General features: G+C 38.7%; 2 protein-coding genes across 3 annotated transcripts; both read right to left on the bottom strand.

Moving 5' to 3' along the window:
* Positions 1–492: 492 nt before the first annotated feature.
* On the bottom strand, positions 493–1,437 carry LOC102917633 (olfactory receptor 52J3-like). Its single transcript, XM_006997799.2, has one exon. The coding sequence runs from the start codon at positions 1,426–1,428 to the stop codon at positions 493–495; it is 936 nt and encodes a 311-aa protein (XP_006997861.1). The 5' UTR covers positions 1,429–1,437.
* An 8,093-nt stretch (positions 1,438–9,530) lies between these two features.
* On the bottom strand, positions 9,531–17,234 carry LOC102917941 (olfactory receptor 52E2-like). Of its 2 annotated transcripts, XM_015990785.3 has the most exons (2): positions 17,212–17,234; positions 9,531–10,467 (listed from the first exon to the last, which is right to left on the bottom strand). In XM_015990785.3, exons 1-2 carry the CDS (start codon positions 17,232–17,234, stop codon positions 9,531–9,533), a joined length of 960 nt encoding a protein of 319 aa, XP_015846271.3. The 2 variants fall into 2 exon arrangements, with proteins under 2 accessions (XP_015846271.3, XP_006997862.3); XM_006997800.3 differs by lacking the exon at positions 17,212–17,234 and having other exon boundaries at positions 9,531–10,472.
* Positions 17,235–18,353: the final 1,119 nt, after the last annotated feature.

Genomic DNA, 18,353 nt, shown 5'->3' with positions numbered 1-18,353 from the left:
ATCAATTCGGGAGAAGACTCAGAGGCTTCCAGTTTGAGAAGTTGGCAAAGTGAGGTTAGCTGTGGCTTGTTCTGTTTCTCTGATCTTTCAGCATTCACCCCAATACCTGGCTCCGGGTTTGTTTTTATTAATAAGACATTTTAAGATTCTGCTACAAAAGATTCTGGAGTCAAGTATTTTTTTTTTCCAAATAGGATATTATATTATTCTCAAATAGTCACAGCTTAACATTGTTTCCATATTAAAGACTAGTGGGGTTCCCCCCTCTCTCCTGTAGTGGATCCCACTAAGGAGAAAGTTAACACTGAACACTAATGCAGAGAGAATACATAAGGATTCAAGACCCCTAAACATTCTCCAATGCCTGTTCCTTCAGTCACTATAGCATCTTCTTGCATAAGGATCTCTTCAAATGACAATCCAGAGAAGTGTTAAAATTGCCCTCTTGGGTTATATTTTCATCCTTTAGAACTAAACATATGCAACCTCCTCCTACTTCGAGGTTAAAGTGTGGACCACACGCTCACGGATCTGCTTGGTTCGCACACCATAGATTACAGGATTGAGGGCTGGCGGGATGACCACGTAGAGGTTGGCAACAAGAATATGGACGTAGCGAGGGATTTTTTTTCCAAATCGGTGAGTGAGGAAGGAGAAGAGGGAGGGTGTGTAAAAAACACACATGACCCCAACGTGGGAGCCACATGTGCCCAACGCTTTGTGTCGTGCATCTTTAGAAGGGAGGCGAAAAACAGCACGGAGAATATATGCATAGGAGATTCCAACCAAAGCCACATCCAAAATAAGAAAAGAAGCCACAAAAAGCCCATAAATGGCATTGATGCTAATGCTAGCACAGGCCAACTTAGCAATGCCCATGTGTTCACAGTAGGAGTGGGTGATAACTCGGGCTTCACAGAAGGGCAGACGGTGGGTTAGGTATAGAATGGGCAACATGAGCAGGACTGGGCGCATTACAATACCCACACCAATGCCTACCAGCACCCGGGGTGTCAGAATGGTTGTGTAGCGGAGAGGCACACAAATGGCAGCATAGCGGTCAAACGCCATAGCCAGCAAGACTGCAGACTCCATTCCTGTAAAGGTGTGTATCAGAAACATCTGAGCTACACAGTTTCCAAAACCAATTTCATGTGCATCAAACCAGAAGATACCTAACATCCGAGGTACTGAGGATGTGGAGAGTGCTAGATCTATGGCTGATAAGATGGCCAGAAAGTAGAACATAGGATCTCTCAGAGAACGGTCTATCCAGATGACCAATAGAATTGTGGTATTCCCCAGTAAAGCCATTAAGTAGATACAGCAAAAAGGCATGGAAATCCATCCATGGAAATTCTCAAGTCCAGGAATGCCTACAAGATAAAAGGTGTCTGGGTGGAAAGTGGAAAAGTTGTTGTGGAGCATCTTGCCTTTGATGTTGGAGAAGTAGTAACTCTAGAAGAAAAACTAGAGTTTAGACATGCTTAGCTTACAACATCTCTGTGAACATTTTTTTTCTAAATTCACATAACTTTTATTACAGTATGTTATCATCTGTATTTATTAATTGTTAATTATTAATTTTGCTAGTCTATAAGTTAAATGATATTAAAGATATATAAATATAGGAAACAACAAAGACTAATAAACATTTGGTTCTATTTGTTGTTTCAGGTATCCACTGCTGTCTTGGAAAAGATTTCTTGCAGATGATGGAGGATGACTGTGTTTATAAATTACCTGCTTTGCAATCTTTTATGTTAAAGCTAAAACATTGTTGAATTGGGCATAGGTTACACAGTGCAATTTGTAGTTTGCTTTTGACCCAAAAGTTAAAAGTTGCCCACTTTTAATTCTATGGCCACCCTATAAGCATCCTTTGTGCAATTGGGGTTTTATGGTAGAGTTTGTTGTTTGATGATTTTGGTTTGGTTCAGTTTGCTTACTTGTTAATCTGAGTGTAATTTGACTATTCTTATGTACCATAGACATACTTTTCAATGGCAATACAATTAATAATTGAAATATAACTATTATTTTTATTTTATTATTTAAAAAATTTCCATTTGTAGATTCATTGTTCATAGCACTGTATTACAGGAGAAGACTTTCACTCCGGTACATATTGTAAGATGAGAATATTGCCCCACAACATTTCCACACTCTTTTCTCACCCCAACCCTCTCACTGTTCTCTTTGCTTTTGTTTCATTCTGATGTTATGTGTGTCAAAATGTGAGTCCAAAATCCAGTATATGCCTGAACTGAGACTTCTCAAATGGAAAAGACATCATTTATAACATGTTTTTCCCCAAAGTTTCAGACATTAAGTTACTATTTCACAAAACCTGAAGTTTAATTTAAAATATATGAAGTTTGTGTTTATATTGTAATCTCAGTCCCCTCTCTATGATAAAATGCTTTAGATTCGCACATCAAAATAATCACAGAAAGTCAGATATAATCACTGAATAAAGAATCTGCAATATATGTAAGATATAGGTGTGACTACACACACGGAATAACAGAAAATCTAGTGAGTTATGAAAACTGGTTTGTTCATTATCAACAATGGTACATATTTAGAAAATTAGTCTCCTAATGAAGACTCCTGTTTCACTAATTCATCCTCCCAGTATTACTCACATATGCCCACAAAGAGTTGAGCCTGAAGTAGTGCCACAAACCTGTGAACCATGGCAGCTCAGAATCATCTCATCTATGGGAGTAAACATACAGCCTGGTTGCAATCGGTCTAAGAAGGGCCTCAAACTCAGTATTTTGTGAAATTCCAAGAAACAGACCAGTTTCTTCACGGCATGTGGGGAGAAGGGTTTGCCCACTTGGAGACAGCAGGAGGAAGCAGGCACAGAGAAGTAAAGCTGGTCAACACCTGGCTGAAGAAACCCCTGCTGTGCTTGGTAACACCTCAGCTATATTCCTTCCTCCCCTCTTTCTTCCTCTTCCTCTTCTTCCCCCATTCATCTTTCTCCCTCCTTGAATCCCTATCTCCCACTTCCTCTATCTTTCAGAAAGAAGAGCTATATAGGACTAAAATTGCACAGTAGATGAGATAGAGGAATGTACAAATAAAGCAGAAAGTAAAGGTTTAAAAGAAAAGAGATGAGACTGAGGGAGAGAGGGAGAGAAAAAGTAGCTCTGAAGGTATCTATAGAAAGGAGAGCAAAGTTCGTTCTTGAGAATAATTTGTTACTATTTTTTAAAATTTTCCTTCTGGTAAATTCTTCATGGAACATTTTTCTGGAATCTCTGCATCTCCTCTCCCAGTCCTCTAATGTAATCAGATTCATAAGTCTGCATTTGACACTGGTTTTCTGAAAGCCTGATAATTGTTTCTATTCTTGAGGGGGAAATCCATAAGCTAATAAACAATCATCTCTAGGAGTGGATATTGCCATATATCTCTAAGATTGGATACCATCATTTATATCATTCATTAAATTCCCTCTGCAGATGGCAATTTTGAAAATACAAGTGCCACAAACTGTTCCAGTAAAGATAGGAAGCAGGATCTCTCTGTAACATGAAACAGAGACTGTCAGCTTACTAAATTCAGCTAAACAGGAGTCTAATCACCATCCTGTCTATGGCATGTTTCATGGGAAGCTCACCTCCAGCTGGGGTGGGTCTAGAGACCTTTTGTGTATCTACTAAAAGGAGGAGATCTTTATAATATCACTATATAGAGTCCCTGGGGGGCTGTCTAAAGTTAAAGTCAGTTCAAATCTATTTCATCTCTCAGGATTAACACCTCAGTGCCTCTTGGGAAAGACTGCATTTTCTTCATCAGGGACAGGTAGACTGGTGCTGAGTAGAAAGTCTCCTTATCTACTTCTCCCCAAAAACCATTAAAGCTTGGAATTGAGAGGTACAATGAACTGCCACATGGAGAATCTATGTGAGGAGAACAGCCTTCCTGGGAAAGCTTTAATTCTCAATTTCTGAGAAATAATAATGTCATTAATCATTAACAACTCACATGCTTGTCTCACTTCCCACATCTATGTCTTAACAGTCACCAACATTCACAAAGACATCCTGGATTCCAAATCACATAAGGCCTCATTTCTTCTCCAGCAGGACTAAACTTACTGATGTAAACGTAAGATAATACAAATTAAAATAGCAAAGTACAACTATAAAGAAAGGAAAGGTGTAGCATTGTTCAAGACTTACAGTGTAACAAATCAAATAATGTGTCTCAACCTCATGAATAATAAGTCCATAGTAGTCTGGTGATACATGCTATAATCGCAGCACTCAAGAGATTGAAGCAAGAAGTTCATGAGTTTAAGACTAGTTTTAGCTACATAGTGAAGCCTTGTCTAAAGGAAAGGATTGAAGGAAAGAAGGGGAAATTATTAATTGTACAAAAAATATATCAAATATGTTTACAGAGAGAGAGAAAGAAAGGAAAGAAAAAGGAGAAGTGTAGGAAGCCTGTGTTAATATCATTAATTTTTTCTGTTTTATTAAAAATATAATCATTTCTCATACAGTAGAGCCCGACTACAGTTGCCCCTCCTTCTACTCCTCCCAGCTCCTCCCCACTTCCCCTCCCATCCAGATCCATTCCCTCTCTTTCTTACATTAGAAAATAACAGGCTTCTAAGATATAATAACAAAATTACAAAATAAAATATAAGATAAAACAGAAACATCACATCAAAATTGGACAAGGCAACTCAACAGAAGGAAAGGAGCCCCCAAGAGACGGCACATGAATCAGAGACCCACTTGTTCACACACTCAGAGGTGCCATAAAAAACACTAAACTTAAAGCTATATACACAGAGGCCCTGATACAGACCCATGTAGTCCCTGTGCTTGCTGCTTCAGTCTCTGTGACTTTGTATGATTTTGTATAGTTGATTTAGATGGCCTTGTTTTCCTAGTGTCTTTCATCTCCAGTAGCCCTTACAATCTGTCTACCTCTTTTGCTGGGTTCCCTGAGTTTATTTTCTTTGTGTGTATGTGTGTTTTAAAGAAAAACAATTTATTCATTTTACATACCAAAAATTCCCCTCTTCCCTCCTCCCGCCCCTCCAGCCTCCCCCTCCCAACCCACCCCCAATTACCTCCTACAAGAAGGTAAGGCCTCCCATGGGGAGGTTCATTTGGTAGGGGCAGCTCCAAGGCCTTCTCCTTGCCTCAAGGTTACACAAGGTGTCCCATCATAGAAGTAGGCTCTAAAAGGCCTGCTCATGCATCAAGGATGGATTCTGATCCTACTGCCAGGGGGCCCCTTAAGCAGATCATGCTACACAACTGTCTCGATATGCAGAGGGCCTAGTCCAGTCCCATGCAGGCTTCACAGCTCTTGATCTAAATTTCATGAGTTCCCACTAGTTTGGTTTGATTGTCTCTGTAGGTTTCCCCATCATGATCTTGATGCCTCTGCTCATAGAATTCCTCTTCCCTCTCTTCAACTGGATTCCTGGAACTTGGACTAGTGTTTGGCTCTAGAGCTCTGCATCTGCTTCCTTCAGTTACTGGAGAAAGGCTCTATGATGACAGTTAGGGAATTCACCAATATGATTACTGGGGTAAGCCAGTTCAGGCACCCTCCCCACTACTACTACTACTACTAGTTGTCTAAGCTGGGGTCATCCTTGGGGATCCCTTAGAACTTCCCTAGCACCCAGTTTCTCCCTATCCCCATGATGTCTCCCTTTATCATGATATCTTTTTCATTGCTCTCCCACTCCATCCTTGTTCCAGCTTGACCATCCTGTTCCCTTATGTTCTTATCCCCCATCCCCTACCCTTCATTGCCTACCCTTTATCCCCAGTTTGCTAATGGAGATTTCATCTATTTCCCCTTCCCAGGATAATCCATTCATCCCTCTTTGGGACCTCCTTGTTAGCTAGCTTCTCTGGAGCTGTGGGTTGTAGTCTGGTTATTCTTTGCTTTACATCTAGTATTCACTTATGAGTAAGGACATGCCATGTTTGTCCTTCTGAGTCTGGGTTACTTCACTCAGGATGATCTTTTCTAGGCAATTTACAGCAAACCGACAGCCAGTATCAAATTAAATGGAGAGAAACTCAAAGCAATTCCTCTAAAATCAGGAAAAAGACAAGGCTGCCAACTCTCCCCATATTTATTCAATATAGTACTTGAAGTTCTAGTTAGAGTAATAAGACAACAAATGGAGATCAAGGGGATACAAATTGGAAAGGAAGAAATCAAAGTTTTACTATTTGCAGATGATATGATAGCCCACATAAGTGACCCCAAAAATTCTATCAGGGATCTCCTACAGCTGATAAACATATTCAGTAATGTTGCAGGATACAAGATTAACTAAAAAAAAAATCAGTAGCTCTCCTATATACAAATGTTAAATGGGCTGAGAAAGAAATTAGAGAAACATCATCCTTTACAATAGCCGCAAATAATATAAAATACCTTGGGGTAACTCTAACTAAGCAAGTGAAAGATGACGAGAACTTTAAGTATGTGAAGAGTTTATTTTCTTTGGTTTTTGCTTTTGATTGGTTGATGGGTGATGCCGTTCTATATGCTGTGAATATGTGTTACTCTGATTGGTTGATAAATAAAGCTGTTTGGCCAATGGTGAGGTCTCAGAATAAGGTTAGGCGGGACATTCTAAAGAGAAAGAGAGGAAGAAAGAAAAAGAGTGCAGAGGAGATGCTGCTAGCCGCCACCAGAGGAAACTAGGTATAAAGGTACCAGTAAGCCATGACCCATGTGGCAAAGTATAGATTTATAGATATGCATTAACTTAAGATATAAGAGCTAGCTAGCGAGAAGCCTGAGCCATTAGGCCATACAGTTAGTAATTAATATAAGCCTCTGTGTGTTCATTTGGGTCTGAGCAGTTGAAGGACCTTGGGGGTTGCAGGAGCAGAGACCAGAAAAACTTCAGCTACCATTGTTTTTGTTTGTTGTTACTTGAATTAAATTCACACTTTGGCAGTCTCATACACACATACACACTGATTGTTCTCACACCACCCTCTTTTAGTTCCTTCCTTCCCTTGTCTACACCCTCTTTCCTACAACTCTCTTTCTCACATTTGTGCCTATATATTTTGTTTGTGACCCACTGAGAGGGATGCATATGGAATTTAGCTCTGTGAGAACACTTGCCTAGGAAGCCCAGCAAATTCAAGGCCCTGTGTTCTTTCCTCAGCTTCTGGCAGAATAGTGGGGGGAATACTGTAGGGAAACTAAAGCCTTAACTATATTATGGGCCACTAAAATAACCAACTTTGAAACCTGCCTTGCAATTGATTTATTGTTGTGTGAATAATATTTTTTTATAGTTCAAATAAATGTAAACCTTATTACTTTTATTTGCTACCTGAGCAATGTTAGCTGGAATAATGGTTGTAAATGTCTTTAAGATAATTATTATATATTATTAAAATTACTTGTCACAAATAACCTACCAATTTACATTTATTTTGCATCAATAAAGTAATTAGGTTAGAAAAACATGCCCCGACTCAATTCATTTACATGCTAAATGCTTTTAGAATCTACTCATTTGGGGCTGGGGATGTAGCTTATTTCGTAGATTTTCTGGCATTGATGAAGATCTGGGTTCAGTCTCTATCACACATAAACAGAGCCTGGCACTAGTATAATGCCAGCACAAGAAGGATGAGGCAGAAAGATGGGATGCTCAGTGTCAAACTCAGTTACACAGCATATAAGTAAACCATTTGCTCACAAATTAGCAGCCTACATTTTTTTCTGACTATAACTCTTAATATTTATGGTATACTGATATATGAGAATTCATTTTGTTATAAACTGACCTTTTTAGAAAAAAAAATGTTTTAAGGGAAAATTTTAAAATGCCAGTGACAAAAAATAAATAGCATGAATGGGAAACTGAAATAAAGAAATACCTTGTAATGTAGGTATATTGGTATTATAGAGGAATTTTTAAAGGAGTCAGTTTATATCTTCAAAATAAGAAGAATGTTAAAGATACTGAGTAAATTGAAGTTGAAAGAACTATAGGACATGGAAAATGAAGCAAATGACAAAATAGCATATGACAATTGCTAGAACTCAGTAGCAATAGAGACATACAGAAAACATCTAAAAGATGTTTATGAAGTAATATCATATGATAGAGATGGTTGAAAGTAGCTAGTGAAAGAAAAGTTTTCAGAGATAGGGTCATCATATAATATACAAATAATTACAATATGAAAAGGTAAGTAGAGGAAGATATAATTAAAATGAGAGGAATGTGGTTTCAGAAGAAAAAAATCATGGAAATGTCTGTATACTTACTGCATAAAAAGGAATAGGTGTTAGGTACATAATTATTTACAATTTAAATATTATATTTTGAAAACCAAAAGGTGTTGCTAAGTTGATAGAGGGGTAGAGATAAAGATAGAGCTATAGAAATAGAGAGGAGAGACAGAGACAAAAAGACAGAGAGATGCAAAGTGCAGGTTAATCAATGATAGACCTGGAGAAAAAAAATGAGCATTCTTTTCAATTTTCCTTGAATAAGATCTTCAAAGCTGCTACGATATTTTCATAAAATCTGAATTAATTTAACCTTGGCCTCTGAATTAAATGTGTATTTGCTTATGTGCATTATAAATAAAATTTAGTGTTCTTCATTCACATTACAACTTCAGGAAATATTCATAGCAGCAAAGCTCTCAAGTGTAGACACAAAACAAAGAAAATTGTTAACACAAGTGGCAACTGCCAAGACCAAGTTGTATTAAAGCAGGACACTCACTAGGGAAAACACTGTGGAAATAAATTCCTCATGCTTGGGTTAGAGAGATGACTCACAGGTTAAGAAGTACTTGCTGATCTTGCAGGGGATCAGGTAAGATTCTCAAGGTTCCCAGCACCTACTTGGTGTTTAACAACCTTCTGCAACCCCATTTCCTGAGGCTCTATTGCCCTCTTCTGCCCTTCATGGATACTGCATGCATGTGGTTCACAGACAAACACACTGACAAAACATCTATGCACATAAATGATAAAATAAATAAATCTGTTGTTTAAATCCCTCATACTTAATCTATTAGAAAGTAACCAGGACTGCATTTGTAAAATATATTATTGAGAAAAATTAAAACATTTATTAAAGAAAGAACATGATAATCATTGTTTAACTATTAACATCATGTGAACAATGTTGGGACAAAGGACAAAATAATTACAAATTTGTTTAAAAAAAAGCTAAGAACAAATGGATGGGTGGAAAATGTGAGCAACCTCTGCAGGCTATGAACAATTCCTTTAATTATATTTAAATAATTGGATTGGTCCATGGAAACCAACTTTGTGTGAGTTGACATTTACCATATGAATTGATGCATCACATTCTAAACTCAAATTCATACAAGACAATAAAAATTTTCATCAAAAATATTTACATTTACAAAATATAACAAGTCGTCCCTCTGCTGAAGCACTTCATATATATATTTAAATATATATTTAAAGTGTATCTATATACAGTATACTACTAACACACACACTTTAATTTTTTATTTTTGCAGTAACATTTTCTTCACACGGTCATAGATTTGCTTGGTTCTCACCCCATATATGACAGGATTGAGCATTGGCGGCACTACAACATAAAGGTTGGCCAGAAGTATATGTATATAGCGAGGTACATTTCTACCAAAGCGGTGTGTCATGAAAGAAAAGAGAGCTGGTGTGTAGAAGGCAAGAATGACACAGACATGAGAACCACAAGTGCTAAGGGACTTGATTCGGGCTTCCCGAGAAGGGAGACGGAAAACAGCACGGAGTATGTGTACATAAGAAAGAGCAATGGCTATAATGTCAAAAACCAGGATTGAAATAGCACCTAGACCATAGATTATATTGACCTTGATACTGGCACAAGCCAGGCGAGCAAGACCCATGTGTTCACAGTAGGTGTGGGGAATGACATGATTTCCACAGAAGGGCAACCGTAGTATGAGAAATACAAATGGAATAACAGAAAGAAATGATCTCACAAGCACCCCCAGACCAATCATGGAAACAACCTTGTTGGTGAGGATGGTGCTATACCGAAGTGGGTTGCAGATGGCCACATAGCGGTCATAAGCCATCGCCAAGAGGACTGCTGACTCCATGCCTGTGAAGTTGTGGATAAAAAACATCTGAGTGAGACAGGCACCAAAGAGTATTACCCTGAAGCTGAACCAGAAGATCCCAAGCATCTTAGGTATAGTCGCTGTTGAGAGGCCCAAGTCAATTGTAGCTAGCATGGCCAGAAAGTAGAACATGGGCTGGTGGAGGCTGCTCTCAGTCTTAATCACCAACAAGATAGTAAAGTTCCCAAGGAGAGCAATCAGGTACACAGCACAGAAAGGGAAGCCAATCCAGATGTGGAAAGACTCTAGTCCTGGGATCCCCAGCAATAGGAAGAAGGAAGGGTGAAACTGGGTGTCGTTGGGAAGAAGCATCCTTCTAGATACCATCTAAGTCCATGGTCCCAAGGAATAAACATTCATCAGTCTTCAAGATTGCAGGTCAAAATCTGTGGAGATAGATACCTAATGTAAAAACATTGTACTGATTGTGTGTGTTCTGTGCTTCAGTATAAATACACAATTCAAAATATCTAAGAGTAAATCTTTTAATTAATTATATAATTAACTAATTAATTAATTTTACATTCTGACCAAAATCTCTCTTCCCTCCTTTCTTCCCAGTCCTTCCCCCAACTCCAGTCTGCCCCCCCATTCACTCCTCCTCTGTTTCTATTCAGAAAAAGGAAGGCCTCCCATGGATATGGATGAAATATGGTATATCAATTTGCAGTTAGACTAAGCACCTCACCTTGTATTAAGGCTTGTCAAGGTGACCCAGTATGAGGAATAGGGTCTCAAATGCCAGCAAATGAGTAAGAGACAGAGTCTCATAAGAAGACAAGAAAACCACAGAATCAACTAACCTGGGCTCCCAGGAGCTCCCAGAGACTGAATCAACAACCAGGGAGCCTGCATGGGACTGACCTAGACCTTCTGCATATATGTGACAGTTGTGTAGCTAAGAGTAAATTTTTGATGGCTGACAGAATCATGCCATGAATTGAGATAAGAGTAGTAGATAAGATTGTCATTGATGTTGTGGTAAAGGTTTGGTTTAGCAAACATCCACTATATATTCTCTATCATCATGGCCAACAGAATTTTTTTCACTTTGACAAGAAAGGTTCTCTACTAAGCATCATTTTCTCAAGCTGCTAAAAAAGATATTGTGTTGTCAATATATTTTTTGAAATGTAGTCTCAACTCTTAAAAATTATTTAAAAGCTTAGAATTGACTCTTTGTCAGTACATGTTTATTATAATTTCAAAATTATGGTGTAATATAGTCAAAGTAACATCAACCACCCCTACTGAGGTACTACAGTCTACCATGTGAAATGTTATATCAAAACATGTACAAATAACATAATCCTTATAAACATTTACAGACAACATACACATTCTTACCTTTTACAAAGGAAATGAACTTTGATTATTTCAGATTCTTCAAATGCTCAGTGTGTCTATAGTTTTCATCTAGGGGAAATTGAAATGAAAGTAGTTAATTAAAATAGAGAATAAAAAGGAAATGATAATCTCTGCCTTGATTGTATAATATTACAAAGCTCCCCAGAAATGTGTATATTCATATACATATTTTAAACTCATGACTATTCAAATACTAGATATCAGTATATTTTCTCTAAATTCAAGACAACTAAGATTTTGAGTTGTCCAAATTATGCCAAACAAATTTCAAAGACTAGATACAAAGAAAAAAATATTCTGTATAATTAGTAGCCATGTACCTTTCCAGTTACCCAAGACTACCTGTTGTTTTCTATTTTCATGCGCATTACTTAAGACATTATAGGGAATGTTTTTAAAGCATTCAATCATTTATTATGCTGATGGTTTCACAGTAAAAAGTAACCCTTGTTCACGTGTATCCTTCAAGATTGCAGAGGAACAAAACAATTCTAATCAAGACCTCTGTATCAGAATAAGAACAGGGGTTTTATCAAGAAGACACTGATGGGAGCAATAAGCAAACTGGGTGGGTGGGAGGATAACTCAGTATAATATGGGTGAGGAAATGGGGGACCCCTCACCTGCAAAGCGAACATTTCAATAGAAGGAAAGTCAGGGACAAGGGATATTTGTTGTATGGAAGATGCTGAAATTTCCACCAGAAGAGTGTATTTTTCCCCATAAGGCTGTCCTTATGATGGGATAAAGGACACCTTTTAAAAGGTGTTACATAGGAGCAAAAGCAGGATTCTACCTCTGAAGTGGAAATTTACTTTTTTATAATTTTTTTTTTTATAAAACAATGGTGTGTTATTTTATAAAATAAAATTTTCTGTGCTTCTAAATCACCCTTGTGATAAAACAAGACAGCTAATAGTCTTTGAACGCTGTTTTTCTCTTTTCCCAGTGTACCCATTGTAATAGAATCTCAGTAGATAGGAAAATAGCTTTTTCTAATCTGTGTAGTGCCCATGATTTATATAAATTTAAATTTAATTGTAAAGGATACATAAAAATTTAGATCATAAAAATCATTGGAATATTGATACTTTAAAGAAAAATATGAGAATGAAGAAAATTACATCTCAATGCAAAAATGGATAGTCTATGGTATGATGGTATCTGAGAAGTTGATTAAGTAGACAAATTACTGAATATACATAATTTTAAGACATACACAGAATAGTGAGATTGAACAGCTATCTCAAATATCTAGTTCAGTGACCTAACCAGGTCAGAAATCTGAGCAACAGTGTCCTTCTTTGTCCTTATATATCTTTCAAAAAGTACAGTTGATATTATTCCCCAATGTGTTTAAGAACATGCACATATCTCTACACTAATGGGATTATTTTAAACTGTTACTGTTTCTTGGCTAACTACAGCATAAGATCTGTATGAGACTAAAGTGTTGAAATCCTGTTTCCTGACAGGCCTAAAGAACCATGAACTGTCAGTCATGAAATTTGCACAACTACATTATCATTTTTGTCTCCTTGTCCTGTATAAAACTGAAATAGCAGCAGGGAAGAATGGCTGTAACTGGCCTGAAGCAATTATTTTAAGACATCTGAAAAAATATTTTTCATCATTTTTTAGATGTTAAGAGGTTGATTTTTCTCAAATGTGCATAGAAAGGATTTATGTGGAAATACAAATGCCCTTTCAAGTACATGACACTACCCTGTAACTTTTTTTTCTTGCTCTCTCTCTCTCTCTCTCTCTCTCTCTCTCTCTCTCTCTCTCTCTCTCTCTCTCTGTGTGTGTGTGTGTGTGTGTGTGTGTGTGTGTGTGTGTGTGTGTGCATGCACATCCATCTGTAAACCCCACCTGTGAGTGTGAAGTGGAAAACAAAGAAGACTCACCAGGCTTGGCAACAGGATGGGGCCCTGTCTCCTTTATCTCTTAGCTGATCTCCATCTTTATTAAGATTCTGCTCTTTCCAGGAAAGGCAGTTACACTGGAATATTCCACAGAGATAATTTTGTAATGGATATAAGTTCTCTGGGGAGTCTATTTTCTAGACTAGCCCTCACACAGGAGGATGCTTAGATTGTTTATCCCGAAGCACAGAACATGTACAGTTGGGCAATTCTGGCTTCCAGAGAAATCAAGACAGAAAAAAAAATAGGGTTATGTCAGCAAGGTGGCAGAACAGAAGGGCCCTGGATTCCTTTCCCAACAGAAACATTCAATTAATAACTATCATGAATAAAACTTTTTTTAAGAAAATGCTAAAATTAGGCCGGGCAGTGGTGGCGCACGCCTTTAATCCCAGCACTTGGGAGGCAGAGCCAGGTGGATCTCTGTGAGTTCGAGGCCAGCCTGGGCTACCAAGTTAGCTCCAGGAAAGGCGCAAAGTTACACAGAGAAACCCTGTCTCGAAAAACCAAAAAAAAAAAAAAAAAAAAAAAAAAATGCTAAAATTCACACAGAAAACACAATAATCTTGTGAGCAGAGTGAGAACACACAATGAAGTTTCATTTACCATCTGACTATCATAACGGAGATGTCTTAGTCCCTGAGTTCTGTGGTGATATTGTGATATTAGTGCACCCTAATAAATTTATCTGGGGGTCAGAGAACAGAACACCACTATATTAAACATACACTTTAGGCAATGGTAGCACACACTCCTTTAATCCTAGTGTTCCAGAGGCAGAGATCCATCTGGATCTCTGTGAGTTCAATGTCACACTGGAAATAACCAGGCATGGTGATACATGCCTTTAATCCCAGGAAGTGATGGCAGGAAGCAGAAAGGTATAAAAGGCATGAAAACCAGGAACTAGAGCCTGGTTAAGCTTTTAGGCTTTTAGCAGCAGTTCAGCTGAGATTCATTCTGGATGAGGACTCAGAGGCTTCCAGTCTGAGGAAACAGGATCAGCTGAGGAATTGGCAAGATGAGGTAGCTGTGGCTGGTTCTGTTTCTCTGATCTTTCAGCATTCATCCCAATACCTGGCTTTAGGTTTGTTTTTATTAATAAGACCTTTTAAGATTCTTGCTACAGAGTCCTCTCATAGGAAATAGAAGAGGCAAAAAAAATGTAGTAAAGCTATTCAATAGAGTCTTGTCACTTGTGACAACACAACTAACCTTATAGGATAGTATGCTCATTTACTAGTCCAGGCAGAAAAGACTAATTTTTTCTAGTCACATACATGAAATAAAAAAGTGAACTTATTGAAACATAAAGGCAGAAAGGAAAATGTTGCTTACAAAAGGCCAGATCCTGAAAGATAAAAGGCAATACAGTTATTTAAAAGTTACAATGAAAAATATGAATAATTTTATTTTATTTTTACATTAACAATACCTTGAATTCTAGCTTTAGAGTAACACTTATTCATTAAAGAGATTAAATTTTGTTTAGGAATTACATTTTTTGACTCATGGCAAAACACCAGTTGCAGGCCAGCAGGGAAGACTCCTGAAGGCAGGCCTCCCCACCAACACCCCCCATCAGACCCTGTAATCTACAAGACCCACTCCCCATCCCAAACCCATTCATCCCCCAGTGACCTCAGTGGCTCCCTGAGACGTAGAATGCAACAGCTCTGATTGGACCAAGAGGCGAGTGACTCTTCTCCCATGCAGAGAGTCCTGCCTCTAGGACCAAGGCCCTGAGGCACAACCTAGGACCCCTTCCATCCCCATCCATCGATGATTAGTTTCAGACCAGCAGGGAAGACCCCACCAACACGCCCATCAGACCCTGCAATTTACAGGTCCCACTCTCTACCCCAAACCCACCCATCCCCCTGCTACCTCAGGGGCTCTCTGAGACACAGACACATCAAGCGTAGATTGGACCAAGAGCAGCTCCCTCAGACACAGACACCTTTTGTACCTATTGGAGGAAGAAATGGGTAGACACCAGTGCAAAAACACATACAACAATATAAAGAGCAATATGGTACGACCAGAACCTGGCATCAGAAGGGGAGAGTTTTTCACAAAGGCCCCATAGGTCTCTGCCATGTTGGGATTCAGTAGCAGCCACAGGGCACACACAGCACTCAGGAACCCAAAGAGGCACCTCATTTTCCTGTGGAAAGACACAAACAGATCCCCGGGCCCACACCAACACCAGGTCAGGTCTCCGCCAAGTGCCAGTAGAAAGACCCTTCCATCGCACCAGAGGATGATTTGCAACAGGAGCCCTCCAGTGCTGATCTGCAGCGGATACTCCAGCAGAATCCACTGATAAAAAATTTAAAATATATAAAACAAGGGAAAGAATAGAATGTGGAGAGGAGAGATGAGCCCCTAGCTCCTCCCCCCCCCCCCCGTTTACTTTAGCAAAATATGTTTTTAAGGTATAATGGCAGTGTTCTACTATAGCCTGTCTTGGAGGATTATAAGGAATACCAGTCTTATTAACAATAAAAAAAAATCTTGGCAGAATTAGGAAAATCCCATACTGCTGTAGGCAGGACTATTATCAGTCTTTATGCATTTTGGCACTCCCATATAAGCAAAAGCATGAAGACAATGATTCTTTACATCCTTAACCTTTTCTCTTGAATGGGCAGAAGCAAAAATCAGAGAATATGTATCAATAGACACATGGACATATTGTAATTTTCTAAAGGAAGGCACGTGTGTGACGTCTATCTGCCACACATGGTTAGGTAAAAGCCCTCAGGGATTAACTTCCAAATGAGGAACAGTTAAAAATTCAACACAAATAGGACATGATTTAATTATCTGGATGGCTTGTTCCTGGGTTATGCCTGTGTGATGTAGAAGAGATGTAGCATTAAGATGATAACGTTGGTGCAAATGAGTAGCCTTTTCAAAGGCAGAACAAATTAATGTGACAGCCATACGAGTAATGGCATCAGCCCTCTGACTACCTTCGCTTAGAGGTCCTGGCAATTGGGTATGAGCTCTAATATAGCCACATAAAGGTTATGTGAGTGGGACCATATGAGTCCTTGCATTTGCAATGAATATTCATGAATGGGAGAAATAGATGATATGTAGGCTGTTGTCTCCAAAGGCATAATGGCATGCGCCACATATTGGCTATCAGTATAAATATTTACACTCTCATCAGAAAACATCTGTAAAGCAAGCAACAGTGCCTGTACCTCTGCCATCTGGGCAGAAGTGCCCTAGACTTTCATTTTCTTTACTATGTTACCAGAAACCACCACAGCAAAACCATGTGAAGTGCCATCAGTAAATACCACAGGGGCCTGAGGAATAGGAGTCATCTGTACTATCTTGGGAAATATAACAGGATGCAATTTAAAAAATTGACACACATCATTGGAGGGGTAGGGAGTATCAAACTGACCCTGCATGGATCATGCCAATATGGCCCAATCATTATCATTAGCTTGCAACCATGCTATTTGAGACTGGGTGTGTGGGGTCACCACAATATCTGGCTCCTTATCAAAAGTTTGAACACTGATCTTGATTCCCTTAAATATAATCTGAGCAACAGCCTGTGGATAAGGAGTAATGGTTTTTACTGGAGAAGCTGGGGAACGTACCCATAAAATAGGACCTGTTTGCCAAAACACTCCAGTAGGTGAATGAGAAAAACCAAAATATTCATGACCTAAATAATGATAGGGAAAGGATACCTGTAGCTTTTCTGGGGCTATCTGTAAATTAGCCAGGCTAAGAACCTCTTGTAATTTAGAAAAGGCATCAAAAACAAGTATTTTATCTTTAGCAGCCAATTATATAAACATCTGGAAAAGCTTTTCGAACTGGAGCTATGGCCAAAGACACATAAATTTGACATATAGTAGGGCTATTGGCCATTCCTTGAGGCAATATCACCCACTGATATCTTTGAAAAGGTTCTTTGAGATTTTCTGATGGGACACTAAAAGCAAAGCAAGAATGTCCTTGGGATGCAAAGGAATGGTGAAGAAACAATCCCTCAAGTCAACCACAATTAAATGCCCATGTTTAGGAATTGCCACAGGGGCAGGCAAGTGAGGCTGTGTTGCTCCCATGAGAAGCATGGTTTTATTTACAGCTCTAAGATCCTGTAATACCCTCCATTTTCCTGACTTCTTTTTAATAACAAATATAGATGAGTTCCAAGGTGAAGTGGAAGGAATGATATGTCCAGCATCTAACTGTTCCTTAAATAAAACGTTCGCAGCCTCCAATTTTTCTTTAGTAAGGAGCCACTGTTCCACCCATACAGGGTCATCACTTTTCCAAGTGATTTTTATTGGTTGTATAATTGAAGGCTGCTGTGCAGTGACCCCTATGGAAAAGACCCTAATCTTCTAGTATCCCCAGGACATCTATTGACACAGCTTTTGTCTGCCACAGGGAGTGGGTCTCCTTGCAACATTTTCCCTAAGCCTCTGCCTGGGCAGTAGCCCTGACTCTTCAGCATCTGTTGTATAGGCTGTGTAGTAAGCACTGCTCCCATACTGTCTAACACATCCTGTGCCCACAAGTTCACTGGAATGTCAGGTAGCACAAAGGGTTGAAAAGTTCCTGCATGACCTTCCTCATCCTTCCAATTTAAAAGTAGCCTGTTCTGTAATGGCGTCTGAGCTGTGTCGATACCTTGTAGGTAAGAGGTGGAATTTTTAAGGGGCCAATTGAGATCTCAGGATTCTTGTGAAATTATAGATATATCCAGTACCAGAATCCAATAATCTTTCAATCTCAATCCCATATAATTTTGTTTTCATTTACGCTGCTTATCATTGATAACTGTTTGTCAAAACACCTTTTCTCCTGTACTTTCAATGCCTCCAGTTCTACATATAGGCGCCATTTTGCATTTAAAATATGAAAG

The sequence above is a fragment of the Peromyscus maniculatus genome, chromosome 1, assembly GCF_049852395.1.
Source record: "Peromyscus maniculatus bairdii isolate BWxNUB_F1_BW_parent chromosome 1, HU_Pman_BW_mat_3.1, whole genome shotgun sequence".
Taxonomy (NCBI): Eukaryota; Metazoa; Chordata; class Mammalia; order Rodentia; family Cricetidae; genus Peromyscus; species Peromyscus maniculatus.
The sequence above is the reverse complement of the archived record's forward strand: the minus strand, read 5'-3'. Positions and strand labels throughout refer to the sequence as shown.